Here is a 24,532-nt window from a genome sequence, read left to right on the forward strand (position 1 = left end):
GGGCTGGGCAGTGGGGGCCTGGTGGGTGCCTGACAGCCCCCCCTTCTCTCTGCAGGCGAGGCCTTCTTGGGCAGCTTTGTGGCCAGCGGGATGGGGCCCTCAGCCTCGTCCCATGGGAGCCCCGTGCCCCTGCCCTCTGACCTCTCCTTCCGCTCCCCTACCCCCAGCAACCTGCCTATGGTACAGCTGTGGGCCGCTCACGCCCATGAAGGTAAGGAGTGTGCCAGGTGGGCGGGGCTGAGGGCTGTGGGCCGCTGTCCCTTCCACCTCCGGTCATCTCTCCTGCGGTGGCTGGGGGTGGGGGGCGAGCCCTGGTCATTCAGCCTCCCTGCTGGTTTTCAAACGCTCAGTGCTTCCTCTGGTCCCTGCCGCAGGGCCTTTGTACAAGCCTGTTCCTCTGCTACAGCCCCTAACTCACCCACTGTTCATCCTATAGGACTCAGTGGACCCCCCTCCCCTGGTGCAGCTCTCACTTGTGAAGACAGATATTTTCTTACCAGAGTGAGCTCTGAGGGCAGGGCCTAGTTTGTTCTGCTCACCATTGATCCCTGGGGGCCCTCGATAATCATTGTTGGAGCAGTGGGACCAGGGCCAGAGGGCTCTCCTGTGGCAGTTCCTCAGTGGCACTCCAAACTGTGGGCATCTGGGAGCTCTGCAAATCCTGGACCCCCCTGGGGCCACACTTCCCTCTGTCAGTGAAGAGATGGGCCTGGGGGACTGTGAGCTCCTTCCCCGCTTCTGATGGACTTTGGATGCTGGGTCCTAGGAGCACCTGCTGCAGGCTGAGGGCTTTCCTGGGCTTTTCACGGCTCATCGTCTGCCCACGTCCTCTGCCAGGGTCTCAGCAAGTCCCTATCATCATCTGTACCCACCGTGGGGTGGGGGTGGTCCTGCCTCTCCAGGCTTGGGATGGTGGGTAGTCCTTTGGGACTGGGGTCCCATTTGAGCCTCCCACTTCAGCCAGCCAGGGCAGGGCCGGGGGTGTGGGGGGGACCTGGAGAGCAGAGAGGCTGCCTGGTGTCTCCGTGCTGCCAGTTTGTGCCACTGCCCTTCCTGACTCCTTTTTCTCCCGTGTTGCAAACACTAGTCACGTAGAAATGGTTACAGACCTGTGCACGCACTGCACAGCTGAACTCACCGTATCCCCCACCCCCGACCAGCTGTGAGAGAGGGACTGCTAGGTCTCTTTCCCAGATGAGAAGGCGTGGGGATCCCATGTGGTGTTTCATGGGCGGAAAAGAGATCATGAGCATCAGGTGGTCTTGATTATTCGGTGATTGTTGTTAACGCGCCATTATCAAGGAACGCCATTATCAAGGGCACTGTGGGAGGAGTGTGGGTCCCCTGCGGCCAGGGTTAGGCCTTGGATTTCTGGTCTTAGAGGGGGCAGCTGGGAGCACGTGGTACCGGCGTCTCAAGATCTCTGATAGGCCTTTGGTCCAGGAGGACCCCCCAGCCCAGGCAGAGCCTCAGGACCCTCCCCCACTGCCCTCCAGCCCACCATTCTGCCTGACTTTCTGGGCCCTGCTGAGCGGCTCTTGGGCCTTCGTTCTCCATGGGCCCTTGGAGGAGTCTTCTTTCTCTGTGGCTACCCTCCTGTCTTCTCTGTCCCATGGAGCCCTGATTCTGGGCAGCCCTGGTGGGGGGAGACTGGGAGGATTCTCCGCAGGAGACATTGACCCGACAGCTGCAGATGCTGTGTGGGCTGATAATTCAGATCAGGTGAGTGACCGGCTCGGGGTCACACAGCAGAGAACGGACTGATTAAACCAGTAAACCGCGCCACCGGTCTGTGCTAGGCCAAGGTGAACAGTCCCAGTGATTCCCATTAAACGTCAGGCTCCTCTATACGGGTGACTTTAGCCAGGGGTCTTCTCTGAGCCTTTGTTTTCTCATCTATAAAGTGAGGATCCTACCTGCTTCACAGAGTTTCGTTGAAGTTTCCGTGAGAATAACAAAGGCAGAGCTGTTGGCAGTGTTGGGCCTGTGGTTAGGGCTATCATCATCGTCATCATCACAGTCCCCTGCCTGGTTGGATCACTTTGATTCCTCTTATTGGGGGTTTTGAGAGCCCGAGCCCCTTGGGGCTGCCTGGCCTGGAGGGAGGCCTGAAGTGCCACAGTCTGGGGGTGGGGGTGGCCGGCAAGGCTGCCCTGGGGAGCTAGCCGTAAATCTCAGGACTCCGTGAATAAACCAGGCTAAAATATTTTATTTTCAAGAAAAAGAGAGGGATGGAAGGAAGTTCCTCGTGGGAGTGCATGTGGTGGGACAGTTCAGTTATTGTCTTCTCTTTTCCAGGCTTCTCCCATCTGCCCAGCGGGCTGTACCCATCCTACCTCCACCTGAACCACCTGGAGCCCCCCAGCAGCGGGAGCCCCCTCCTCAGCCAGCTGGGCCAGCCCAGCATCTTCGATACCCAGAAAGGTATGATGAGGGGGGCAGGAGAAGGGAGACTGGGCTTGGGGCCTAACTTCTGAGGAGCTTGTCTGGGGCCCCCACCACTACCCAGTATTGTTCTCTGAGACCCCTGTCCCTAAGCTCCCCGCCCCCTCCCCGCAGCCTTCTGCTTGTGCTGTGCTGGCCCAGTCCTCTTAGGCCCTTAAAACAGTCCTGTCCTGCGCCCCTTTCACAGGTGAGACTGAGGCTCGGGAAGGTCAGTCAGCAGCCAAGGCGAGATTGGGAACTCAGTACCCTTCATTTCCAGAGTCTCCCCTCCCAAAGGCTGTGCCGAGCACCAACCTCCTTCTTAACCTGGGGGTTACAGAGGGCCCCTCAGGGACCCCGCTTCTGGCTGGCTGGAGGGAGGGTACACCCTCACGCCCACACCCTCTCTCCCCCACAGACGGCTTCTACCTGCCCGCCCCGGGGGCTCCGGGTGCCCTGCACTCTCACGCGCCCTCCTCCAGGACCCCGGGCGGCCACTCCTCCAGCGCCCCGGCCAAAGGCTCTTCGCGGGAAGGTCCAGCCAAGGAGCGAGCCAGCCGTGGCGGGGAGCCTCCGCCGCTGTTCGGCAAGAAGGACCCGAGGGCCCGCGAGGAGGCTGCGGGGCCGCGGGGCGTGGTGGACCTGACCCAGGAGGCGCGGGCGGAGGGGCGCCAGGACCGCGGGCCCCCGCGCCACGCCGAGCGCCTGTCGCCCTTCCTGGCCGAACTGGGGCCGCCGCGCGGGCCGGGCGCCGCCGCCGCGGACTGCAAGGGCAAGAACCCGCCCCCGCCGCCGCCCCCGCCCCCGGCGCTGAGCCTCTGCAACGGCGCGGGCGACACAGGGCTCCCCGCGCTGGTGGCCAAGGAGGCGGCCCGCCAGGACGAGAGCGCGCGGCTGCGGCGCGCAGAGGCCCTGCTGCCCGGGCCGTGCCCTTGCCCTTCGCCGCTCCCGCCGCCGCCCAAGGGCCCGCCCGCGCCCCCCACCGCCCCGGCGGGGGCCTTCGCCGCGCCACAGCCCGCGTCCGCCGGCGTCTACACCATCTTCCCCGCGGCGGCGGCGGCGGCGGCGGCGCGCGAGCCGGGCCGCGAGCACCGCGTGGTGGCGCCCACCTTCGTGCCTTCCGTGGAGGCCTTCGACGAGCGCCCGGGGCCCATCCAGATCGCGTCGCAGGCGCGCGACGCCCGGGCCCGGGAGCGAGAGGCGGGCAGGCCCGGCGTCCTGCAGGCGCCGCCCGGGTCCCCGCGGCCGCCCCCAGAGCGGCCCGAGGCGCTCCGCGAGAAGAACTCGGTCATCCGCTCGCTCAAGCGGCCGCCGCCCGCCGAGGCCCCGCCGGCGCGGGCCGCGCGCGCCTCCCCGGACGCCCGGGCCTACCTCCCCGCCAAGGAGCTGCTCAAGCCCGAGGCCGAGCCGCGGGCCTGCGAGCGCGCCCCCCGCGGCCCCGCCGCCGCCCCCCAGCAGGCCTCCAAGCTGTTCGGCCTGGAGCCTGCGCGGCCACCGCCGCCGCCCGCCGGCCCTGAGCCCAAGTGGAAGCCTTTCGAGCTGGGCAACTTCGCCACCACGCAGATGGCCGTGCTGGCCGCGCAGCACCACCACGCCAGCCGCGCCGAGGAGGAGGCGGCCGCCTCCAAGAAGGCCTACCTGGACCCCGGGGGCGCTCTGCCCCGCGCCGCGGCCGCCTGCGCCAGGCCCGGCGCCGACGTGCATGCCGCGGCCCACGGGCCAGGGGAGGCCTCCGCTATGCAGAGCCTCATCAAGTACAGCGGCAGCTTCTCCCGCGAGGCCGTGGCCGTGCGCCCTGGCGGCTGCGGCAAGAAGAGCCCTTTCGGAGGCCTGGGCACTATGAAACCCGAGCCTGCCCCCACCACCGCGGGCGCCCCGCGCACCCAGGCCCGCCTGCCACACTCTGGCGGCCCTGCGGCCGGTGGAGGCCGGCAGCTGAAGCGGGACCCGGAGAGGCCCGAGAGCGCCAAGGCTTTCGGGCGTGAGGGCTCTGGGGCCCAGGGAGAGGCAGAGGTGCGACACCCACCCGTGGGCATTGCGGTGGCTGTAGCCCGGCAGAAGGACAGTGGCGGCAGTGGCCGGCTGGGGCCTGGGCTGGCAGAGCAGGAGCGCTCCCTGTCGCTGAGCAACGTCAAAGGTGGGTCTCCGGTCCCACCTCTCACCATCTCCACACTTCACGACCCTCGCCTTCCAAATCCTGTCCACCTTTGCTTCCCATCTACCTGTCTCAGGCTCGTTTTGGCCTCTTCTCCCCACTCTCCTACCGTTTGTCCTTTATTCACTTGTGGGCTGCGGCTGCTATTTTGAAATTGACTGCTTTTTCCATTATGCACGTAGAAAAATGTGTAAAACGGAAAGGAGGAAGGACGGAGATTACTCTCTTTTCCCAACACCCTGAACACTTTCCGATCATTCCCTGTTGCACCTGCAGGGTTCCTAGACTACACCCAATGCCTTTCCCTGCATTCTTCATGCTTACCATGTAGCTTTTCTCCTCTCCCTGTTGGGAAATCATTATAAAAATTTTTCACGGCCTTCACTGTCCTGTCTAGAGCACACACCATAGTTCAGCTAACCATTCCTCTCGTGGGCTATTTTCCCCCCCTTCTCTGATGTTTTTGTGCTTGTAATGCTGTATGGAATATTTCTGTGCATTTCACCTTCTTGGTATTTTGAGTCATTTTCTAAGAATAGGTTCCTAGGAGCAGGCTGGTTTTAAGTCTTCAGTCCTTAGTTCTTGAGGGAGTAACTGCCTTACCTAGTTCGTTGTTCTCCAGACCTAGTGTGGGATCTGGTGCATAGTAGGTGTTTGATAAGTGAGTGAATGAGTGACCGAGAGTGATGGATAGAAACTGGGTCCCTGTGTTCTCATGGGTTTTGATGTTTAGTATCTCCGTGCCAAAAAAAAAAAAAAAAAAAGGCTGTTGCTAATTTCGGTGGGCAAGAGTGGTGCATTTCTTTTAAGTATTGGTGAAGCTGAGTCTTTTTCTAGGATTTGGTCCGATGTGTTTCTTTTTGTCCCTTGCATATGCGCTGTTGGAATGGGGTTTTGGAGGGTTGATGTTTATGGCATTTTTGTTGGAACTGTGGACTTGATCTGCCCATTGTGGAGCCGAGAACGCTTCCTACAGGTTGGGTGGGTGCTAGGCCGTAGCCCCGACCTGGATGGTGTCTAGTGTGTTGTGGCGTGGGGTTTGAGACTATTTCCCACTGTCCTTGCTCTTGTGACTTCTCAATAGCTGGCCTGGATTTCTTCCCCGTGCCTCTGTTCCCAGTGTCTGGCCAGCTTCCCTTACTCAGCTGGTACCCAGCTTAGACCTTACCCATGTCCTGGGCCCCTGTCTCTGGCACCCACGTGGCCCCCTTTCCTATACCTCCCAGACTTTACTCCTGGAGGCTGTGTAGGCATCTTGGGTGAATGTCTTCTGGGACCCGCTCCCTTTCTTGGTCTGGCCCACCTGTGCTAAATTCTGGACTTTAGCCTCGGTCCATGGCGAGTAGCCACCGTCCTGTCCCTGTTGTCTTAGCCCTGCTCTCCCAGGTGCGCCCAGGAAGGCACAGGGCTGCCCTGGGACTCCTGCTGGCCCTTGCCCCAGCCATTTGCATGCACAGGGTAGCTGCCGGGGGTCTTCATCCAGCCTAGAGAGACAGACACTCCCTGGATGTTTGTGGAATGACTGTGCCCATGGTTCTTTCTGGAGCCTGAGTGAAGGAAGCCTGTTCCCTGACCCAAGGGGCTGCCTCATTCTGGGATTGAAGGAGCGGATGACAGCACTGGGTCAGAGGTGGCTGGCTTCGTGGGGGATGAGCCCTTCTGGTAGGACAGAGGTTTGCATCTGGGGAACCTTTTGGGAGGCCCGAGATCTCTTTGCGTCCTCTCTCTGGAGGAGTGGTCATGTGACATGGTATTTCACCCCTGTTGGGGGCTCAGAGTCCTGAGTATCTCCCCAGGTCCAAGGGACATGTGTCCGTGGGGTCCTGTGAGAGACAGAGAGAAAGAGAGAATGCGTGTTTGAGTATGCGTGAGAGAAAATGTATGTGTTTGAGAGAAGATCTGTGAGAGTGCGCACGTGAACATGCGTGAGACGGTGTGCGAGTGCTTGTGCATGTGACAGTGTGACGGTATGTGTGACATGGACAGAGTGTGTGTGTGTGAGAGAATGTGTGATAGTGTGACACTGTGTGACTGAGAATTTGTGATGCTTTGATAGTATGTGTGTGTGTACGAGAACGCGTGTGACTGTAACGGTGACTGACAGTGATGGGTATGAGTGTGTGAGAGAACTGTGTGTGAGACAGGGTGTGTGTGAGGGTGTGTGTGAGAGTGACAGTGTGACTATGACAGTGCGTGTGACTGGCAGTGACTGTGGCAGCATGTTACTGTAGTAGGAATGTGAGAGAAATGTGTGTGACGTTATATGTGACCGCGCGTGTGACTAAATGAGTGTGACCCTGACCGTGTGTGAGTGTGGCAGTGTGATATGTGAAAGTGACAATGTGTGTGATGTGACAGTGTGACTCAGTGGCAGCGTGTGACAGTGCGTGTATGTGTAACAGTGTATGTGTGTGACAGAATGTGGGGAAGGAGGGAGGGAGGAAGGAGGACCTACCTGATGGGCTTGGGATGAGACGTTCAGGCGTTGGTCTTTCACTGGCGGCCATTGGAAAGTAGGCAGCTGGGTTCTTTCCCTTAACACAGTTCCCATCAGAAGTAGTGTTTTTTCCCAATACTGGCACACTTGGGGAAGGGCAGGAATTGGGGGCACCCCAGCCGAGTTGGTGGTCGTCAGCCTGTGTCTCCTGGTCTCCTCTCACCTTCCTTGTCTCTTGAATTTTTGGAGAGAGCCTTCTGCTGGTCAGTGGGTTCAAAACCGGTCTTTGCCTCCTCAGGTGTGTGACCTTAAACAGGAGGCCCGAGCCTTCTGGGCCTTAGTGTCCGCACTGACCATGTAGCTGCTGGGCACACAGTAGGTGTGTCATAACCAGGCCTGCCTTTTCTTGGCACACGTTCAGCGTTTTGGGGTCTGAGAGCTTGTGACAGAGCCTGTGAGTTCTAGATCTTTTGGAGAAATGCGCCTGGCGGCCCGGACAGGCATGACCTACAGCCATGAGCCCTAGTGACTGGTGGTGCGTCCCCGGATGCTCAGCACAGCCACTGTCATTCAGCGGGTGGCCCCTGGAGAACCTGGTCGTTAGGTGGAACCAGCCCAGGCCCCCAGCAGCCTCTGGCAGGAGGATCTGTTGCTCTCTCGGCTTTTCCTTTAGGGAGAGCGGGCCCTGAGGAGGTGAAGGGACTGGCCCAGGGTCCCTGGGCTGGAAGGGGCAGGCTGAGCTTGAACAGACCTTGGCCCAGGTTTATGGCTCCTACGTTTTCTTCTTGCCCGTTGGTGTTACCACTGTGGTGGAGCATGGGGGTGGGGACTCTGGCAGGGGGGGCTCTGGGGGTGCGCCCACGTCACCCCAGACAGAGCTGGGGTCATGTGGGTGTCAGCAGCAGTGATGGCCCCAGATCCTAGAGAGTGCTCGGTCAGCCTGAGCCAGCAGCAGCCACATCACATCTGCCAGAGGGACACCGGGATGAGGTTTCCGTGGGAACCAGGCCTCAGTCCTGGCCTCTACTGGGATTGGAGAGGCTGTGGCCTCGTGGTCCTGGGCCCTGGGGCAGGGCTGCAAATGCATGATAACAGCTGTGCTGCCATGTCCCCAGCACCAGTGCTGTGCAGCTCCGTGCGAGGTGCAGGAGCCTCAGCGGCTGGGAAGACACTCCGATGCCAGTCCCAGCCAGGGAAGCCGCCTTGTTGGTCCGGGGTGTGACCTGGGCAGGTTGCTTGGCCTTCCTGTGCCTCAGTTTCCTAATCTAGAGTGGGTTGAGTTCTGGGACCTACGTCCTGGGTTGACGACCCCTGAGTGAGTGAATGCATGGAGAAGATCTAGGGTCCTTCTGGGCACAGAAGGGCTGGAGTGAGGTCTGTGTCTTGGACTCTGCCCCACATGCCTGGGTCATGGAGGAGGAGCTGGTCTCCCACTGGCCTGGGACTCAGCATGGAGGAGTGATTGGGCCCTCTGGTTCACTCTTCCTCTGGCTTCCGCTCCCACCTTGAACAAAATCTAAACCACATTCCCTTCCACAGCCTCCAGGACCCTGTAGTCTGTACCCACCTCTTCTGTTATCTCAACCCCAGGCCCCTCTCTTGCTTATTAGTCTCTCTAGCCACCATGGTCTCCTTGATGTTCTCTGGCATGCTTCTGCCCCAGGGCCTTTGTACTTGCTATTCCTGCTACATAGCTCATTTTTTCTGTAGATATCTGCAGGGCTCCTCCTTTTTTTCCTCCCTTCCTCCCTCCCTCCCTCCCTTCTTTCTTTCCTTCCTTCCCTGCCTATTTATTGAGCAGCTCCCCCTGTGCCAGGTGTTGTGTTGGGAAGAGGTACACAGCCAGGAGCGGGACTCCTTGAACCAGAGCAGTACATAGGGTTATGGAGGAAGCAGGTGGCAAACTACCAGCAAGCAGGGTAGTAGCATGTTGTGGTCACTGATGGGAGGGAGACACATAAGGGAGTTTCGTGGAGGAGAAATGGTCTGGGAGGGCTTCCTGGAGGAGGTGGCTTTTAAGGCAAGCTCTGACAGGAGAGCCTAAGCAGTCTTGGGGAAGGGCACTCTGGGCAGAGGGAACAGCATGTGTGGCCCTGAGGTGACTGGAGTGCGGAAAGCCAAGGTCATAGGGGCATGATTCTGTGGGGCTGGCGTTCTGCGGGAGGGACAGGTGTGAATAAGGGTTGTAGAGGTGACAGGTTGACGTGGAAGGAGAAGGGTAGATCTGTAGTTCAGCCAAGCCTGGGTAGTGTGGGCATGTCCTCTTTCTTCAAGAGACCAACCGAATTTGGAGGGAGCTGCTCTGGGGCTCTGACTTGAGTGACCTTGGGGCTGGTGGGTCCCCCAAGGTGGGTGGGGCTGCAGACAGGTTTGCGGTGGGAGGTAGGGCCAGAGATGGGAAGCTGCTGACACCCTGAGTGATTGGTGACAGCCACAGCAATGGAGAGGCATCGGGCCAGAGGACAAGGGACTTGGAGCCAGGATACCCTGTGGGCACTTGTCCCTTTCGAGGACTTTAGGAATTAGTGCCCAAGCCTGTGCCTAAATCCAGGGTGGCCCAGGGAGTGGGAGGCCATCTCCTCTGGGATAAGGAAGTTGGGCGCACAAGCTGACTTCCCAGCCCAGCCACAGAACTCTAGGTGGCCGTCCACACGTCGGCCCTGCCTGCAGCCCGGGCTGCCCTTCTGGCCCTCCCTACCTCGGGGGAACCCTGAACAGGGCCCCTTCCAGTCCTTTATGAAGTGGAGGAGTGGGCTCAGGCTCCCTTTGGATACGGGAGCCACATTGACACCAGAGGCAAGGGGCACCCTGGCTGGGTCTCAGCCCAACCTGGCTGTGGCACCGCGCTTCCACGGAGGGCCTCTCCCCTCCCTGCCTGGGGCCCGGAGGGCCTCTCCCCTCCCTGCCTGGGGCCCGGAGGGGTTGCAGTGATGTTGAGCTGGCGTACGCAGCGTCTGCTCAGTGCCTTTGCCGACCATGGCCTTGCTGAATGGTTGAGTGGGTGGCCAGGGATGTACCTCGGTGTCCCCCGGGGCAGGCTGTGAAGCCACGTGCTCCCTTGCCCGCCCGCACTCCTGCCAGGCTGCCGGATGCCCTCGTTGTTGGCGCTGATCCGCCAAATGCTCCCTGCGGTCCCCTGTTGTCCTGGCCCACCTGCGGAATTTGCGGGCCATCCTCCCAGGTGCTCTCACTGTCCCAGTGTCTCTAGCTGCCTCTGCACTCCTTTCCCCAGTGCTAGGCTGCTGGCTGTCCCCCTGGGGACTTGGTCCATGGGCACATGGGCTTGGGTTGCTGGCGTGCTCTCAGGGCTCTTGCCCTTGGTCTTTGGGCTGGCAGGCTCCTGCCTTCCCCAGAGGACAGGGAGACGCCCTGGCACCCATGAGCCTCTCCTGGGGGCTCTGTTCTTTGCTAGCTCCTGGTTTTGGGGCTACGGGGGGAATAAGGAGATGGCAGCATTCCAAGTGGGGTTCTTTCCCACGAGGGTGGGGGCCGTTGCTGGAGCAGTAACACCTGTGTGCTGGGGGGACTGGGGACCGGGAGTGGCCTCCTCCCTGAGCATGAGTCCCAGCCCCAGTGGGTTTCTCTTTTGACAAAAGTCTCCGGGGCTTTCTGTGTGGTCTCTGCTGCCTCCCATGCCCTAGTGCGCCCCAGACTGCCACATGCATCCCGAGTTCTGGCTCGTGGTGTAGAAAACGCCTAGGAAGAGGGGCAGGGACAGGAGTGGGAGGAAGGTGGCAGGCCGAGGAGGGACAGAGGAGACGGTGGGTGCCCTCCGTGGGCTCCTGCCCCGCCCCACCCCCCTTCAGTTAACTGGCTGAGTGCCAGGCTGGACTTGGGGACCTGCCTTCTCTGTCTGAGGGGTCTCTGGGGGCCGGGCAGCTCATGGGAGGTGTGGTGGTACTAGCTTGGGTGGGTGGCGTGTGCTGGGCAAGCGTGGGGACGGGGGAGCCCCAGTGGCAGCTCCCGCATTTTCTGCTCGCCCCCACGTAGATCATCTTTTCTCTGGTTTTATTCTCCTGTCTCGATTTTGGAAAGATTAGCTGCATGCCTGCAACAGCCAGAACCCCGATGAGACTTCTGTGGGGCTTGAGGGTGGTGGCGGATTCCCTGGGACCTGGGTCTGGCTGTGCTGCTCTTTTGACTTGAGGTCTTCCCTCCATCCTACCCACCCTGCCCCCAGAATCTGCCCTCCCACCCACAAAGTGGCAGAGCTGCGGCAGTGAATGTACTTGGCTTTCTCGAGGGATCCGTCTTACAGCCTGCTGGGCGGCTCCCCATGCGAGTGCGAATTACAGATGGGCCCTCCGTGGGGTGTGGAAGGGCCTGGCACCACGGACATCTGGCCGGGAGGGGGGGCTCGCTGGGGCCCCGGGTTGGGGGTCACCACCTGTCCACTCCCCTCAGGGCACAGCCGAGCTGATGGTGACTGTGGGGATGAGAGGACCAGGCACCGGGAGGAGCGGCTGTTGGGGGCGCGGCTGGACCGAGACCAGGAAAAGCTCCTCAGGTGAGAGCTTGGGGGCTGCCCAGGGGCCGGGGGCGCATGACCCTAGTGGGTGTGGCCTCTTGTCTTGGGAGCTGGAGCTATCCTGGCCCACAACCCTGATCCTAGGCCAGATGGCCCCACAGTCCCTCTCCAGGGAGTGTGTGTCCCCCTTCCTGGGGGAGGCACTGGGAGCCATTCTTCTCTGAGCCAGAGCTGGTTCCTCTTCATGCTGGGTGTCCACTGGGTATTCGAGGTGATAACCCTCCTCTCCCCCATCCCCTCCCCAGGCCCATGGGGCTGTTGCCAATGCCTGTTTTCCTTTCAGAGAAAGTAAGGAGCTGGCTGACCTGGCCCGCTTGCACCCCACCAGCTGTGCTGCTAATGGCCTGAACCCTAACCTCATGGTGACCGGTGGCCCATCGCTGGCAGGCTCCGGGCGCTGGTCCGCCGACCCCGCAGCCCATCTGGGCACTCATCCCTGGCTGCCCCGCTCGGGTAGCACGTCCATGTGGCTCGCCGGGCACCCCTACGGTGGGTGTGGGATGCGCAAATTCCCCTTATCTGGTGCTTGAGGATAGAGTGGGCCCCACGTGTTCTTGCCTGGAGCCCAGGGCTGGTGCTGGGGCATGACTGTGGGTGGAGGGGAGTTGCTTGGGGGACCCACGCCCAGAGCAGGATCCTCTCTTCCTGTGGCCAGGGCCTGGGCCTCGCTTCCTCTCCCTGCACTTGAGCTCCCTCATGAGTCCAAAGAGGGCGGTCACTAAGACACCCACCTTGGTGGGGGTCCCTCTGCTGAGCCCATTAGGGGCTGGTGCCCAGGGGTGGGTGGCTGTGGACATGCTTGTAGCCTGTCACCCCTCAGCTTCCTGCCTGGAGGCCCCAGGAGATGGGGGTCTGGGGAGCGGACAGCAAGGGGGTGGGCCTGTCCCCCCGGCTCCTGGCCTTGACTCGGTTCTGGGTCCTCCTAGGCTTGGGCCCACCTCCTCTGCACCAGGGCATGGCGCCTGCCTTCCCGCCTGGCCTGGGGGGCTCCCTGCCATCAGCTTACCAGTTCGTGAGGGACCCCCAGTCGGGCCAGCTGGTGGTCATTCCCAGTGACCACCTGCCTCACTTTGGTAAGTGGTGGTCTTTGGGTGGAGGGCTCATGGGTAGAAGGCAGACCGGGGCTTCGAGGATGTTCTGATATCCATGGTTTCCCTGTGTCATAAATCCATAGGCATCTTTATTTTAATATTCTCCTACCCAGAACCAAAGCAGGTTTTCCTTTCTGGGGCCTGCACACTCCCCCCTCCCCCCCCCATCCCTCGGGAGTCCGCTTGGCAGACCACTGGGTGTGGTGGGGAGCAAGGGATTGGAGACCCCCTGTTGGCATGCTCCTACCGTAAGAGTCCTGGGACATCCCACCTGGGGTGTGGATGGAGTGCTTGGGCCTGGGCCCTGGGCCGGGGAGGTGGGTGCAGAGGGAGGCTCCGGGCCAGCCCTACCCCGCCTCCAGAAGGGGCGGCCGGGGGCGCTGGGCGGCGGATGCAGCCTCACTGTGCGTCCTGCCCCTAGCGGAGCTGATGGAGCGGGCTGCGGCACCCCCGCTCTGGGCTGCCCTGTACCCACCAGGCCGCGGCCCCCTGCACCACGCCCAGCAGCTGCAGCTCTTCTCCCAGCAGCGCTTCCTGCGGCAGCAGGAGCTTCTGTACCTGCAGCAGCAGGCGGCCCAGGCCCTGGAACTGCAGAGGAGCGCCCAGCTCGTGGTGAGTGGGGGGGGAGGGATGGTGACGGGGTGGGGAGCCCGCCACAGCCCCCCAGGGATGGAGGGGCAGATGGCTCCACAGGCAGGAACTCAGCAGTTAAGAGCTGTGAGTTGTGAGGGAGAAAAGAGGGCAAAGAGGGCAGGGGCTGGTGGTCAGGGAGGGCCACCTGGAGGAGGAGGAAGTGTCAGCCCACAGACCCGAAGGAGTTGACCATGGACAAGCCCCTCGGGTACAGGGAACAACGTGAGCAAGGCCCAGAGGTGGATGGAGACTGGCAGGGGCAGGGTGCGGGGAGCAGCAGGGAAACTGAGGCAGGAGAGACAGCCTGCTGGACTGGGGAGGTTTGCATTGGATGCTGTTTTCTGAGCCCAGGCTGATCTCCTCCTTGAGCACCCCCGGCCAGGCTGCCAGCTCCATGGTCCCGGCTCCCTTCTCAGGCTGGGGCTGGTCTCTGACCACCATGTTGACTCATCGTGAGAGATGGGAGACATGAGGGGTTCCCCACGTGGTGGGCTCCCAAAAGTCCACAGCCCTCCTGCCTCCTTGCAGGACATCTGTCCTCTGCTTGGCCTGTCCCTTTTCCTTCAGGCAGTGGCCACTCCAGAGGAGTCCACCGAGGTGGCCCAGGCAGCAGGCAGGGCAGCGGACAGGGCCAGGGCCCGGGGTGTGACCCTCAGCTCTGGCGTATCTGGTTCTGTGCCCTTGGGTAAATGACTTAACGTCTCCGGGCTTAGGTTTCCTCCTCTGGAAAGTACCAGGAACCCTGCGTCATCAGGATTATCAGTGAGATTTAATAATCAGAGTGGCTGGTGCTGGGAGCATTTCTTCCCAGTATATTTTCTGTGACTGCTTGGCTCCTTGCCCCCCTCACCTCCCCCATGAGCACTGGCTGTCCTTCCATTGCCTCAAAAAGCATCAAATGCAGGAAGAGACCCCCCCCCCCCCAACAGGCATTTTGAGACCCAAAGGTTATCAGGTTAGGAGCGTACTCAGTAGGTAGTGAGTTCCCCGTGAGGGTAGCTATTCTAATGCCATCAAAGTGTGGGGGAGTGGGGTGGCTCCTTTATCATCAGGAGCCTCATGCCTCTGCCCTGCCCTCCTTGTCCTGACTGCAGGTTCCCAGCAGGGCCAGGCTGGAGGCCCCCCCCTTCCCCGCACCAGCCCTGTCTGGGGTTCCACAAGGAACGCTGTGCTTGTTACACGCGAGTCAGGATGGAATGTCCATAGCAGGCCGGGAGGGTGGGCAGCCTGCACCCTGGACCCCGCTTGAGGGGCTCCCGGGGATGGGGGAGGTGCTGGGTGATGGCTCCTGCTGTGCTCACCCTGCCTGCCGGTCCCCTCCCCAGCAGGAGCGGCTGAAGGCCCAGGAACATCGGGTGGAGATGGAGGAGAAGGTGAGCAAGCGGAGCCTGGAGGCTGCAGGCAAGGCCGGCCTGGCTGCCCCGGGCCCTGGGCTGCTGCCTCGGAAGCCCCCCGGCCTGGCTGCTGGCCCCACGGGCACCTACGGCAAGGCCATGAGCCCGCCACCATCTCCCCGCGCTTCCCCTGTGGCTGCCCTGAAGGCCAAGGTCATCCAGAAACTGGAGGATGTGTCCAAGGCACCCACCTATGCCTACCCCGCCACGCCCAGCTCCCATCCCAGCAGCCCGCCGCCCGCCTCCCCGCCACCCACTCCTGGCATCACCCGCAAGGAGGAGGCGCCTGAGAATGTCGTGGAGAAGAAGGACTTGGAGTTGGAGAAGGAAGCCCCCAGCCCCTTCCAGGCCTTGTTCTCGGGTAGGAGTGAGGCTCAGACCCCCGGGGGCCGCATGCTGCTCGGACTGGAGTGGGCTCGGGTTCTGGCAGAGCTGAACCCCGCTGCCGGTCCATTACCCTCCATGTGTCCGGCCCTTCCTTCTTTCCTCTGTCTGCCGGGTGCCTGCCGTGTGCTGGGTCTGCTCCCAGGCTCTGGAATGAACGCATGAGCATGGGGGGCTCGGCCTTTCTTGGGGCCACTTCGGGAGCACAGTTACGTTCGAACCTACCTTGGGGTGCCTGGGTGGCTCCATCTGTAAGGTGTTTGACTCTTGATCTCGGAGTCATGAGTTCAGGCCCCATGGTGGGTTTCACAGCGGGCACAGAAGCTATGGTATAAAAAACAAAAAAGCCCAACTGTTTACGAAGGACTCATTCTGAGGATCAAGCAAAGCTAAGAACTGTAAGGCACACTGTGGCTGGCCCACAGGAGCTGCTGAGTGGGCACAGTGAGAACAGTAGCATGGGGATTCCCATTCTGGGGGTGCCCCCCATGCTGTGAGCACAGTGCTCTTCCCACCCCGGCCTGGGTCAGTGGGATGTGCAGCGGCGGCCTGAATGGCATGTCTCCTCCCTGGTGGCCCTTACGAGTGTGAGAGCGTGGCCGGGAGGATATGAGTTCCAGTTCAGGTTCTGCCACCAGAATGCTGTGTGACCTTGGAGCAGGTGGCTGCTCCTTTCTGGGGATATTTGATACCATGCTCCTGTCTGGCACGGAGCACGTACCTGGGCCCCGGGAGGTGCTGTGTGCACCCATCTCCCCCGGTCAGCCCAGGGAGCACTGTGGAGATCCACTCGCAGACTGTCCTGCTCTTGGAGAGGATGCTCCCAGGTGGGGAGGGTAGAGTGGGAAAGTCGGGGGGAGGGCAACACTGCATTACTGTTATTTCTTGAACAGCCTGGATGCCCCAGCTCTGCTCTAACGGGATGGGGTGGGAATGGTGGACCGGAGATGCCCTGGGTGGGTGAGGACCGTGGGTGGTCTACTGAGTGTTTGCTTCTGGGCTAGCCTCGTGCTGGGTGCTGTGGGGTTAGGGCTGGGGAGAGAAAGCAAGCCGATGATGATTTCTGCTGAGACCTGAAGCCCCTCGGGGACAGGATGGTGGCTGACTTTTCTCTCTCTGGTCTGGACATGCCAATGTCCCCAGATGCTGCCAGGAAGAGGTCACAGCTCCGTAGGCTGGCCGGGACAGGAGGGTGGCCACAGGGTCTCTGTCTTGGCTGGTGGGTGGATGTGCATGAGGACATGGGGGATGTCAGACGTGACAGGTTAGGGGGCCGCTGCTGACTCTCCATGTCCTCGGCAGATATCCCACCCAGGTACCCGTTTCAAACCCTGCCGCCACACTACGGGAGGCCCTACCCGTTCCTGCTGCAGCCCACAGCGGCCTCCGATGCCGACGGCCGGGCCCCCGATGTGCCGCTCCCGGCCGACGGGCCTGAACGCCTGGCACTGTCTCCTGAAGACAAGCCTATCCGCTTGTCCCCCTCCAAGATTCCAGAGCCTCTGCGCGAGGGCCCCGACGAAGAGCCGCTGGTAGAACGGGAGGTGAAGGCCGAGGTGGAGGACATGGACGACGGCCCTGCAGAGGTGCCCTCTTTGGAGTCTCCCCTGACATTGGCCCCCGAGGAAGCCCTGGCAGCCCCAAGCCCCGTGGCTGGCTGTGGAGGCGGTCTGCTGGAGGCCCAGGCGCTGAGCGTCAGCGGGCAGGGGGGCATGGAGCCCCCCGGGGTCCCGGACTTCGGGGAGGGGGCCGAAGCACGGGTCGATTCCCCAGGCCGGACAGAACCGTGCACAGCTGCCCCGGACCTGGGGGTGCGACTGACGCCAGAGACACTGGTCGAGGCCAAGGAGGAGCCCGTGGAGGTGCCCGTCGATATGCCCATGGCCGTGTCCATGGCAGAGGCGGTGCCTGAGGAGGGCCTAGCACAGGCGGCCCCGAGCGAGCCCCGGCCTAGCCTGGAGTTGGCAGATGGTGACGTGCCCGCCGGGGAGGGGGAGTGCCTGAGTCTGGAGGCCAGGGAGGCCGCACCTGTGCCCAGCGGCTCCTGCTTCCTGGAGGAGGAAGGCTCTGACCAGTTTCTGCCCGGCCTGGAGGACCCACTGGCTGGTATGAACGCTCTGGCGGCGGCTGCAGAACTGCCCCAGGCCAGGCCTCTGCCCTCCCCGGGCCCCGGCACCCAGGCCCTGGAGAAGCTGGAGGCAGCACAGAGCCTGGTCCTGGAGCAGAGTTTCTTGCACGGGATCACCCTGCTGAGTGAGATCGCCGAGCTGGAGCTGGAGAAGAGGAGCCAGGAGGTGGGAGGTGAGCCACAAGGGGTGCTTGGTTTCTGGGGCGCTTTTTTTTTTTTTTTTTTAACATTTTTAACTTTTGTAAGAATTTAAAGATTTCGAAAATCCTCAGGAGATGGCTTATTTGTGTCCGTTTTTATTTTTTTAAGTGGGGGCAAAATCCACATAATGAAATTGACCATTTCAGTTGGTTACAGGTCAGTAGTGTTCCAAGCGCTTTCATGTTACCGTGCAGCCAGGTCTACGGGTTTCTTAGTGATGACGTTTCTCCTTGTTCTGTCAGTGCTGGGTTTTGTACTGGCACCATTCTTGGTGTTGCAGGGGACAGGAACTCTCCTTTGAACTTAGAAAACGGTGGGGGAAATTGATTGGCTCTTGGAACCTAAGTATATAGCGGTAATTAGTAAGTTTCAGGTATGGCTGGATCTGGGTGTTTCAAGTCATCAGGAGTTTCTTTCCCTATATAACCTTCCCCATCTCTCTCTCCAGCTGCTCCATTTTCCTCTCTGTTGGCCTCATTCACAGCAGGCCCACTGCCCCCATGGGGGTCACCAGCACTTCCTTTCAGGTCTATAGGCCTACCCGATTCAGCAGACTCTAAAAAGAGGCCACCGTTTTCTTGGGTACCTCTGGCAAATGTACTTTGATTCATTCTCATTGGCTCCCTGGGGTTCATGCTCTCTGCAGAAGCAAACTGTGGCCGGGGAGATGGGAAGGAACAGGCTGATTGTTCACTGCCCCTCACGGGGCTCTCCCTTCTGGAGGGCAGGGGAGGGTAGCCCTCAGAAGGAAACAGGTACTATCAGCAGAAGGGCAGTGAATTCTGGGCCAGGCACAAACCCACTGGTGTTCAACACAGAAACTCAGGGCATTCCAAGAAATGTGTGCAGAAGGAGCTGTGGGCCAGGCGAGCCTCACCACCCCACGCTCGGCCCAGAACTGGCATGAAGGAGGGAAGGGCCCAGGCGACAGCTGTCAGGGTGGTAATGTGTTGCTAGTGTTTTGGTGCATTTTTTCTGGAACTTTTTCTGTACACACACCACTTCTAAAATTAAGATCGTTTTGTAAACAATGTTCTGTGAGCCGCCCTTTTCACTTAGCATATCTCTATGAAATAATTTTCAGAGCTGTGTGTCTTGAAAAATTTTTTTAGGAACAGTCAAGTTTTCTAGCTCGTGGAGGGCCTAGCCTTCAGTAACCTAGTCCTAGATGGTACTGCCCTTTGTTTTGTTTTGCTTTGCTGTTGTAAGTAATATGATGATTATGCCTGAAGAAAAATCCTTGGCCATCCCCCTGATTTTCCGGGGGGTCTGTTCCCAGGGGTGGAATTGCTAGGTCAGAACCAAGGCCACATTTTCAAGGCCTGTTCATTGCCATGGTCCTGTGGCCCCCTGGAAGCCTGGACAGGTGCCGCCCACTCCCCCACAGGGGTCTGTTGTTGGGTTCTTGTTGTTGAAAAGTTCTTGACTTCTTTTCTCTTGTTTAAATAGTTTTGTATAAAAAATTATTTTTCAGAAGAAAATGAAAATCCTCTGGAGTCCTTCCAGCAGGTGCTGGGTTTTCAGTGGGGGCCACAGAGGGCCCAGCTGGGAAGGAGGGGCTGAAGATGGGTTGCCTGGTTTGGGGACTGCTGCCCACCGTTGCTCCTTTGCACGCCCCTGCCTCATTTTCTGTTTGGGAGTCCTGCTTGCCCTCATTTAACTGTGTGCCAGCATGGATTTTGGACAAGGCTGTCCACGTGCAGCCCTTGGCACTGTTGGATGGTGACAGGCAATAATAGGTGGACACAGTGGGAAGGGGACAGGGTGGAAGCGAGAAGGCCAGGGATCCTCTTCTTGATAAAGTGACCCGAGGAAGGTCAGGGAGGAACTCTTCTGGGGGAAACATTCCAGGCTGACAGAACAGTAGGTGCAAAGGCCCTGAGGTGAGTGGTGGGTGTGGCTCTGTGTGTGACGCGTTGGAACAGGAGCCAGGAGGCTGGGAGTAGAGTGGAGTGGAAGGAGGAGAGTGGTGGCCACAAGGAGCTTGGTGGGTTGGGCAGGGGGTGGGTCCCTGGGCACTCCTGGAAGAGGGTTTGGAGTTGCAGTGATGGGATCAGACTTCAGTAGGGTCATTTGGGGGGCTCTGTGCATAACTGATGCCAAGACGGGGTAGATGCAGGGAGACCCAGGAGGATGCTCCAGGCCCTAGGGGTGGGGCGGGGCAGGTGGAGGCAAGGAGTAGGAGGATTTTGAGTGGAAGTTAAGGTGCAGCCAGTGGGCTTTTGCCAGACTCTGGGTGGGTGTAAGAGCAAGTCCAAGGTTCCTGGCCTGATCTGTGGAAGAGCACTTTCCAGGAGGTGGGGGATGGGGGACTGGGGGTGGGGGGAAGACTTTGTGACCTGCAGGTGGTTTCTGCTGAGGAGGTGTGGTCCAGGGCTGGCTGGGTGGCCCTGGGCTGGATCTATGGCCCTGGGCTGGCTAGTGCACTTGGGAGGTGCCGACGTGTAGGGGTTGTGTGTGCTGAAGGTTCTGGTAGCCCTTTTCTCTTCCCAGCAGCTGATGACAGGATACAGAGCATCAGTCCTCCACAAAAGGCCCCGGGTGGTGCTTAGAGCTGCCCCATGGCCATGGGTCACATCGTGCTGGTACCTCCACAAGGCTGGTGTGTTGGTTAGCTGGGGCTGCTGTCACAGACACCACAGACTGCGGGACTCAGATGATCAGAAACGTGTTGTCTCCTAGTTGGGTGAGGGGCGGAGCCGGGCTGGGTCCTGTGGAGGCCTCTCCTGTGTCTTCGCCTGGTTGCCCCTTTTTGCCTGTGTCCAGAGTTCCCTTTCCCATAGGGACACAGTCCTCCTGGATTAGGGTTCCTGAAATGACCTGACTTTAACTTGATTTCCTCTTTAGAGGCTCTCAAAATAAGGTCACTTTCTGAGGTCCTTGGGTCAGGACTTCAGTGTGTGGATTTGGCAGGGGACACAGTTCATCCCTCAGCAGCTGGCCTAGGGTCATCCTGGCTGCCCTGGGCTGTCAGTCATGAGAGCCCTGGCAGGACTGGTTTGGAGGGCGAAGGAGGAGACAAAGGTGCACCTTGGTCCCCTCCTCTGTCACGGGGTGGCCCTCTCCTGCCTTACCCAGCAGCTAAGCCTCTGATGGCTCGGAGGACCTTGTGACCCCACACCAGCTCCCCTTGTGAGCTGATGGGGTTCACTGAGTTGCTGCCTCAGTTTCTGCAAGGATATGGAAGAGCAGAACCCGCGGCTCTTAGTTGGTGGTGACACGCCTGGTTGTAGTGACAAGTACTCGGGGGAGTACTGCTGACATCTAGTGGGCGAAGGTAGGAGATGCCACTGCAGCGCCTGTAGCGCATGCCCAGGACAGCCACCCTGGGGGGCCGAGGAGGAGCTGAGCTAACTTAGATGGTGCCAAGGTCCAGAAGCCCTGAGCCACGTGAGAAAAGTCACTGATGTTGATTTTATGGAACTATACGCATCGGTAGTAAAGAATATACTTTTTTCTTTGGTATACATGAAAAACTAGCACCTCAGGTACACTCATAAAAACCGATCACACATTAGATCACTGAGAAAACACAAGTGTGAAAACAAAAAACAAAAAACTCCTTTAACTTTGGGAGAGACTGGAGGGGAGATGACCTCCCATGAGCCACTGCTGAGATGCTGGGTTGGTGCGCCCTTTCTGGAGGGTGGCTGGAATATTTGTCAGAGAAATGTACGTACCTCGATTATGTTACACGGGTGGGAATTCTCCTAGAACACGTGTGTCCTGACTGTGTGCCTATCCACCCACTACCAAAAAAAAATTTAGAAATGACCAAAATGTCCTATTATTAGTAGAGGGTTATTTATTTAGATTGATTAAGTCTCCGCAGTGCCAGAGAATTTTAGGCACTGTGACTGGGTCTGGCCATGTAACGTTGCTGTTACTCCGGTGTTTTTGATCTGCAGAGGTGTCAGTGTTACAAGGTTCAGGCTCATAACACGTGGTAGATGTTTGTTTTGTCGTGCTGCAGAGAGAGGTGAGGTGTTCTTCCGTATGTGTGGATTGGTGCTATTTCTGTGTTTATAAAGGATGCCCACGGACATCGCTTGTGTTCGAATACGGGCACATGTTTCTGGGGCCTTCGACCAGAACGTCTGCTGGGGCACTTGCGGTGGCAGGGGCAACTCTCTTGGGGAGGGGAAGGTGTTCTTTCTTCACCCCTTTCTGCCAGGTTTGCGTTTTTTGTGTTCTCATATTACTTCTACAGTTATAAAACTTAACTCAGGCTCCTTTTCTTCTGGAAGTGAAAAGCGTGCATATTCCTCATGGAAAATGTAAAGGGCAGATAAGCAGAAAGAGGAGCACTCTAGAAAGTACCTCTGTCGGCACTTGGCCACTCGGCGACTTTGTGTAGCAGTGGACATTTGGAACAGGGTCCTGCTGTGTGCCCTGACTCTCGCTCGTTCTCATTTAGCACCATGCACCATTTCTTGCTTCTCGGAAAGGCTGCGGTGTAGTCAGCATCTTGGGGGCCACCATGTGGCCTTAGGCAAGCCCTGAGCTGGTCCTGGGCCTCATTCTCCTCCCTCTTTGGGGTTGGGCTGGCTGCCGTGTCCAGGAATCCTGCCCCCAGGGCAGGCAAAGAAGCGTGGGCTCACCTGCCTCCCATGTGCAGGTGCGGAGCGGGGCCCAGCGGTGCGGCCCTCGCTGGAGAGCCTGCTGGCAGCCAGCAGCCACATGCTGAAGGAGGTGTTGGACAGCCCCTTCGTGGACCCACTCAAGAACCTGCGGCTTCCGCGGGAGCTGAACCCCAACAAGAAGTACAGCTGGATGCAGAAGAAGGAGGAACGGGTAAGGTGTCCCAGGCCTGTTTTTGCCTGCCTGTGGGCTCTGGGGTGGGCCCCCCAGAGATGCCATCTTGCCGGGGACATGGCTGGCTTTGGAGTTGGAAGGTCTTGATCTGAGTCCATCTTCCACCACTGACTTGCTATGCAGTCCTGGGTGAACGCTTTTCCTTTCCTGGGGCTAAGTTTAGCCGTGGGACAATGGGCGACAAGCCTGATGGGTCGGGAAGAGCAGGCCTGGCTGTGCTCCTCGCTGCCTGTGGGCCCCGGGCAAGCACCTCACGTCTCTGAATCTCCATCTATAAGTGACGTGTAACGTGATGGGCCACGCTGCTTAAGCAGCTGTCCTGGGCCGCACAGCCCTTGCTCAGCCCTTCGGACTTGGGTTTTGATCCCTGTTCTGCGTTCTGCCCACGGCCTTGGCGAATAAGTGGCAGAGATGGGGTTCGAGCTGGGGCCCCGTCACCATCAAGCCTCGGCACTCCTGTGGGTGGTGGGAGCTGGTGGGTGTCGGCGTCCTCACCCCACTCTCCCCGCAGATGTATGCCATGAAGTCGTCCTTGGAAAGCATGGACGCCATGGAGCTGGACTTCCGGATGCGGCTGGCCGAGGTCCAGCGGCGGTACAAGGAGAAGCAGCGAGAGCTGGTGAAGCTGCAGAGACGCCGTGACCCCGAGTGAGTGTGTCCCCAGGTGCTTCCCGCGGCTCCGGCCGGCCCGGTGACAAGGCCGCAGCAGGCGGCGCCCTGCTTGGGCTCTCATAGGCGTTGGCGCTCAGTAGGTTGGCTGTGGTAGGCCATTAGAGGTGTGTGTGGACCCGAGTGACGTGTGCGTATTGTGTGTCCTCCTCCGCGCCCCCTCTACCCCCCAGGTTCACAGCCAAGCGTGTGATTCTTTTTAAGGGACAGGCGCGAGGAACCCCATAGAAGCTTGGCACGCAGAGGCCCTGGCAGGCCGAGGAAACGGACCCACGCCCTGAGCGCCCTGTCGCCCCCCCGCAAGAGAGGGAAGAGCCGCAACAGTAGCGGAAAGTAAGGCTGGCCCCTCGGTGGGTCGGGAACTGGCACAGAGCTCGGAGGGGAGGAGCACGGGCCCGTATAGGGCCTGCGTCTGGGCACTGGGGACCTCGAGTCCCTCAGACTCTGACCCGCCTGGTTGGTAGCTGTCAGGGAGCACAGTGTGCGCTGCCCGGGCCAGGAGGGTGAGCCAGGCGAGTGGCGAATGGACAGGCAGACTCCTCCCCCAGCACTGAATGGCAAATGAGCCCAGGGAGAGAGGTGTCCTGTGCTATCAGCCAAGCGCTTCCCCCACCTTCCTGCCACACCTGCTTCCAACACAGTTAGGGACGAATTCCTGCCCTTCTCCACGTACCTCCTCCCTACAGAGGGATTCGCTGAACTTTCAGCCCCGCCAGGACGGGCTCTGACTTGTGCTGTCACTTGGTTCCCTGTGTGACTGACAGTGTCATTCCTGTCCTCCTGGCCTGACCTGTTGGCTTGTTGCACCTGAGCCTATGACCCAGGGGTGCTCCTTTGTGTGTTCCTTGAGTGGCAGCAGAAGCTGCGTGTGGCACCTCTGGAGGTTTTCTTGAATGGTGGCTGGACTGAGAGCTCTTCCTCCGGGCTGGGCACGGGTAGGAGTGATGCTGCGATCTTCTGGGTGTCCGGAGTAGCATGAGCCGAATGAGGCCCATCAGAGCAGCGGGGTTGGAGTGCACCTCGGCCTGGGTTATTGGGGCAGGGCAGACACTAGGCAGCCTGGTGCTTGGCTTGAGGAAGCAGAGGGGGCCGCAGGGTGGCTTCTGAAGGCACAGGAGAGGCAGTGGGTTGGCCACAGGTCTTGTCGGAAGACCTCCCCAAGGGCCCCCACGAATTGCATTTATCCTTCTTGGATGTTCCTGTTGGAGGAGAGGATGGAGACCGGAAGAAATTCCCTACAGCTGGCCAAAGGAGGGTAGGGAAGCAGTTCCTGAAGACAGCAGAGGTTGGGGTCGCCAGCAGGCAGCCCCTGCATTGGAGCACAGCCCCCCGAGATGGGCACGCTTTCCTCCTTTTGCGTCCCAGCTGCATCCAGTGTTTATTGTGACCTTGGGCTGTGTGCTAGCTGTGTAAAAAAACCAGCATGTAGAACATTGTTGTGGTTGGAGTATAAAGCCCTGGCATGGGAAAAAGCACATAGTAAGCACCAAGTAAATATTAGTTGCTCTTAAGACTCATGAGGGTTTAGCTTAAAGTAGGTAAGAGAAGCCTTCAACCTGGGACCGTATTCTTGACTGCGTTAATCCCAGGGGTGCAGGAGACCAGCCGGAGACCCTTAATCCCTCTCCCGTTCTGGGAGTTCTTTAACATTTCTGATCCTTGTTCTTGGCACG

The 24,532-nt window shown here is 59.7% G+C and overlaps 2 protein-coding genes across 4 annotated transcripts in view; both read left to right on the forward strand.

Moving 5' to 3' along the window:
- FBXL18 (F-box and leucine rich repeat protein 18) overlaps nucleotides 1–129 on the forward strand; it is a 96,531-nt gene extending 96,402 nt beyond the window's left edge. Inside the window, exon 6 of the mRNA XM_032872758.1 lies at nucleotides 56–129. The gene's annotated coding sequence lies outside the window, so the exon portion shown is untranslated. The remainder of the gene's footprint in view (nucleotides 1–55) is intronic.
- Nucleotides 1–24,532, forward strand: part of TNRC18 (trinucleotide repeat containing 18) — a 78,869-nt gene that overhangs the window by 19,832 nt on the left and 34,505 nt on the right. For 2 of the 3 annotated variants that reach the window (XM_032872752.1, XM_032872753.1), the window contains exons 2-13: nucleotides 56–211; nucleotides 2,299–2,424; nucleotides 2,843–4,561; nucleotides 11,421–11,523; nucleotides 11,828–12,033; nucleotides 12,471–12,617; nucleotides 13,057–13,247; nucleotides 14,594–15,023; nucleotides 16,349–17,347; nucleotides 21,994–22,169; nucleotides 22,702–22,838; nucleotides 23,064–23,192. In XM_032872752.1, the coding sequence (XP_032728643.1) occupies nucleotides 56–211; nucleotides 2,299–2,424; nucleotides 2,843–4,561; nucleotides 11,421–11,523; nucleotides 11,828–12,033; nucleotides 12,471–12,617; nucleotides 13,057–13,247; nucleotides 14,594–15,023; nucleotides 16,349–17,347; nucleotides 21,994–22,169; nucleotides 22,702–22,838; nucleotides 23,064–23,192 (4,519 nt within the window). The remainder of the gene's footprint in view (nucleotides 1–55; nucleotides 212–2,298; nucleotides 2,425–2,842; nucleotides 4,562–11,420; nucleotides 11,524–11,827; nucleotides 12,034–12,470; nucleotides 12,618–13,056; nucleotides 13,248–14,593; nucleotides 15,024–16,348; nucleotides 17,348–21,993; nucleotides 22,170–22,701; nucleotides 22,839–23,063; nucleotides 23,193–24,532) is intronic. The other variant, XM_032872755.1, reaches the window with a different exon arrangement.

Source organism: Lontra canadensis, unplaced genomic scaffold (genome assembly GCF_010015895.1).
Source record: "Lontra canadensis isolate GAN:19392208 unplaced genomic scaffold, GSC_riverotter_1.0 scaffold45, whole genome shotgun sequence".
Lineage (NCBI taxonomy): Eukaryota > Metazoa > Chordata > Mammalia > Carnivora > Mustelidae > Lontra > Lontra canadensis.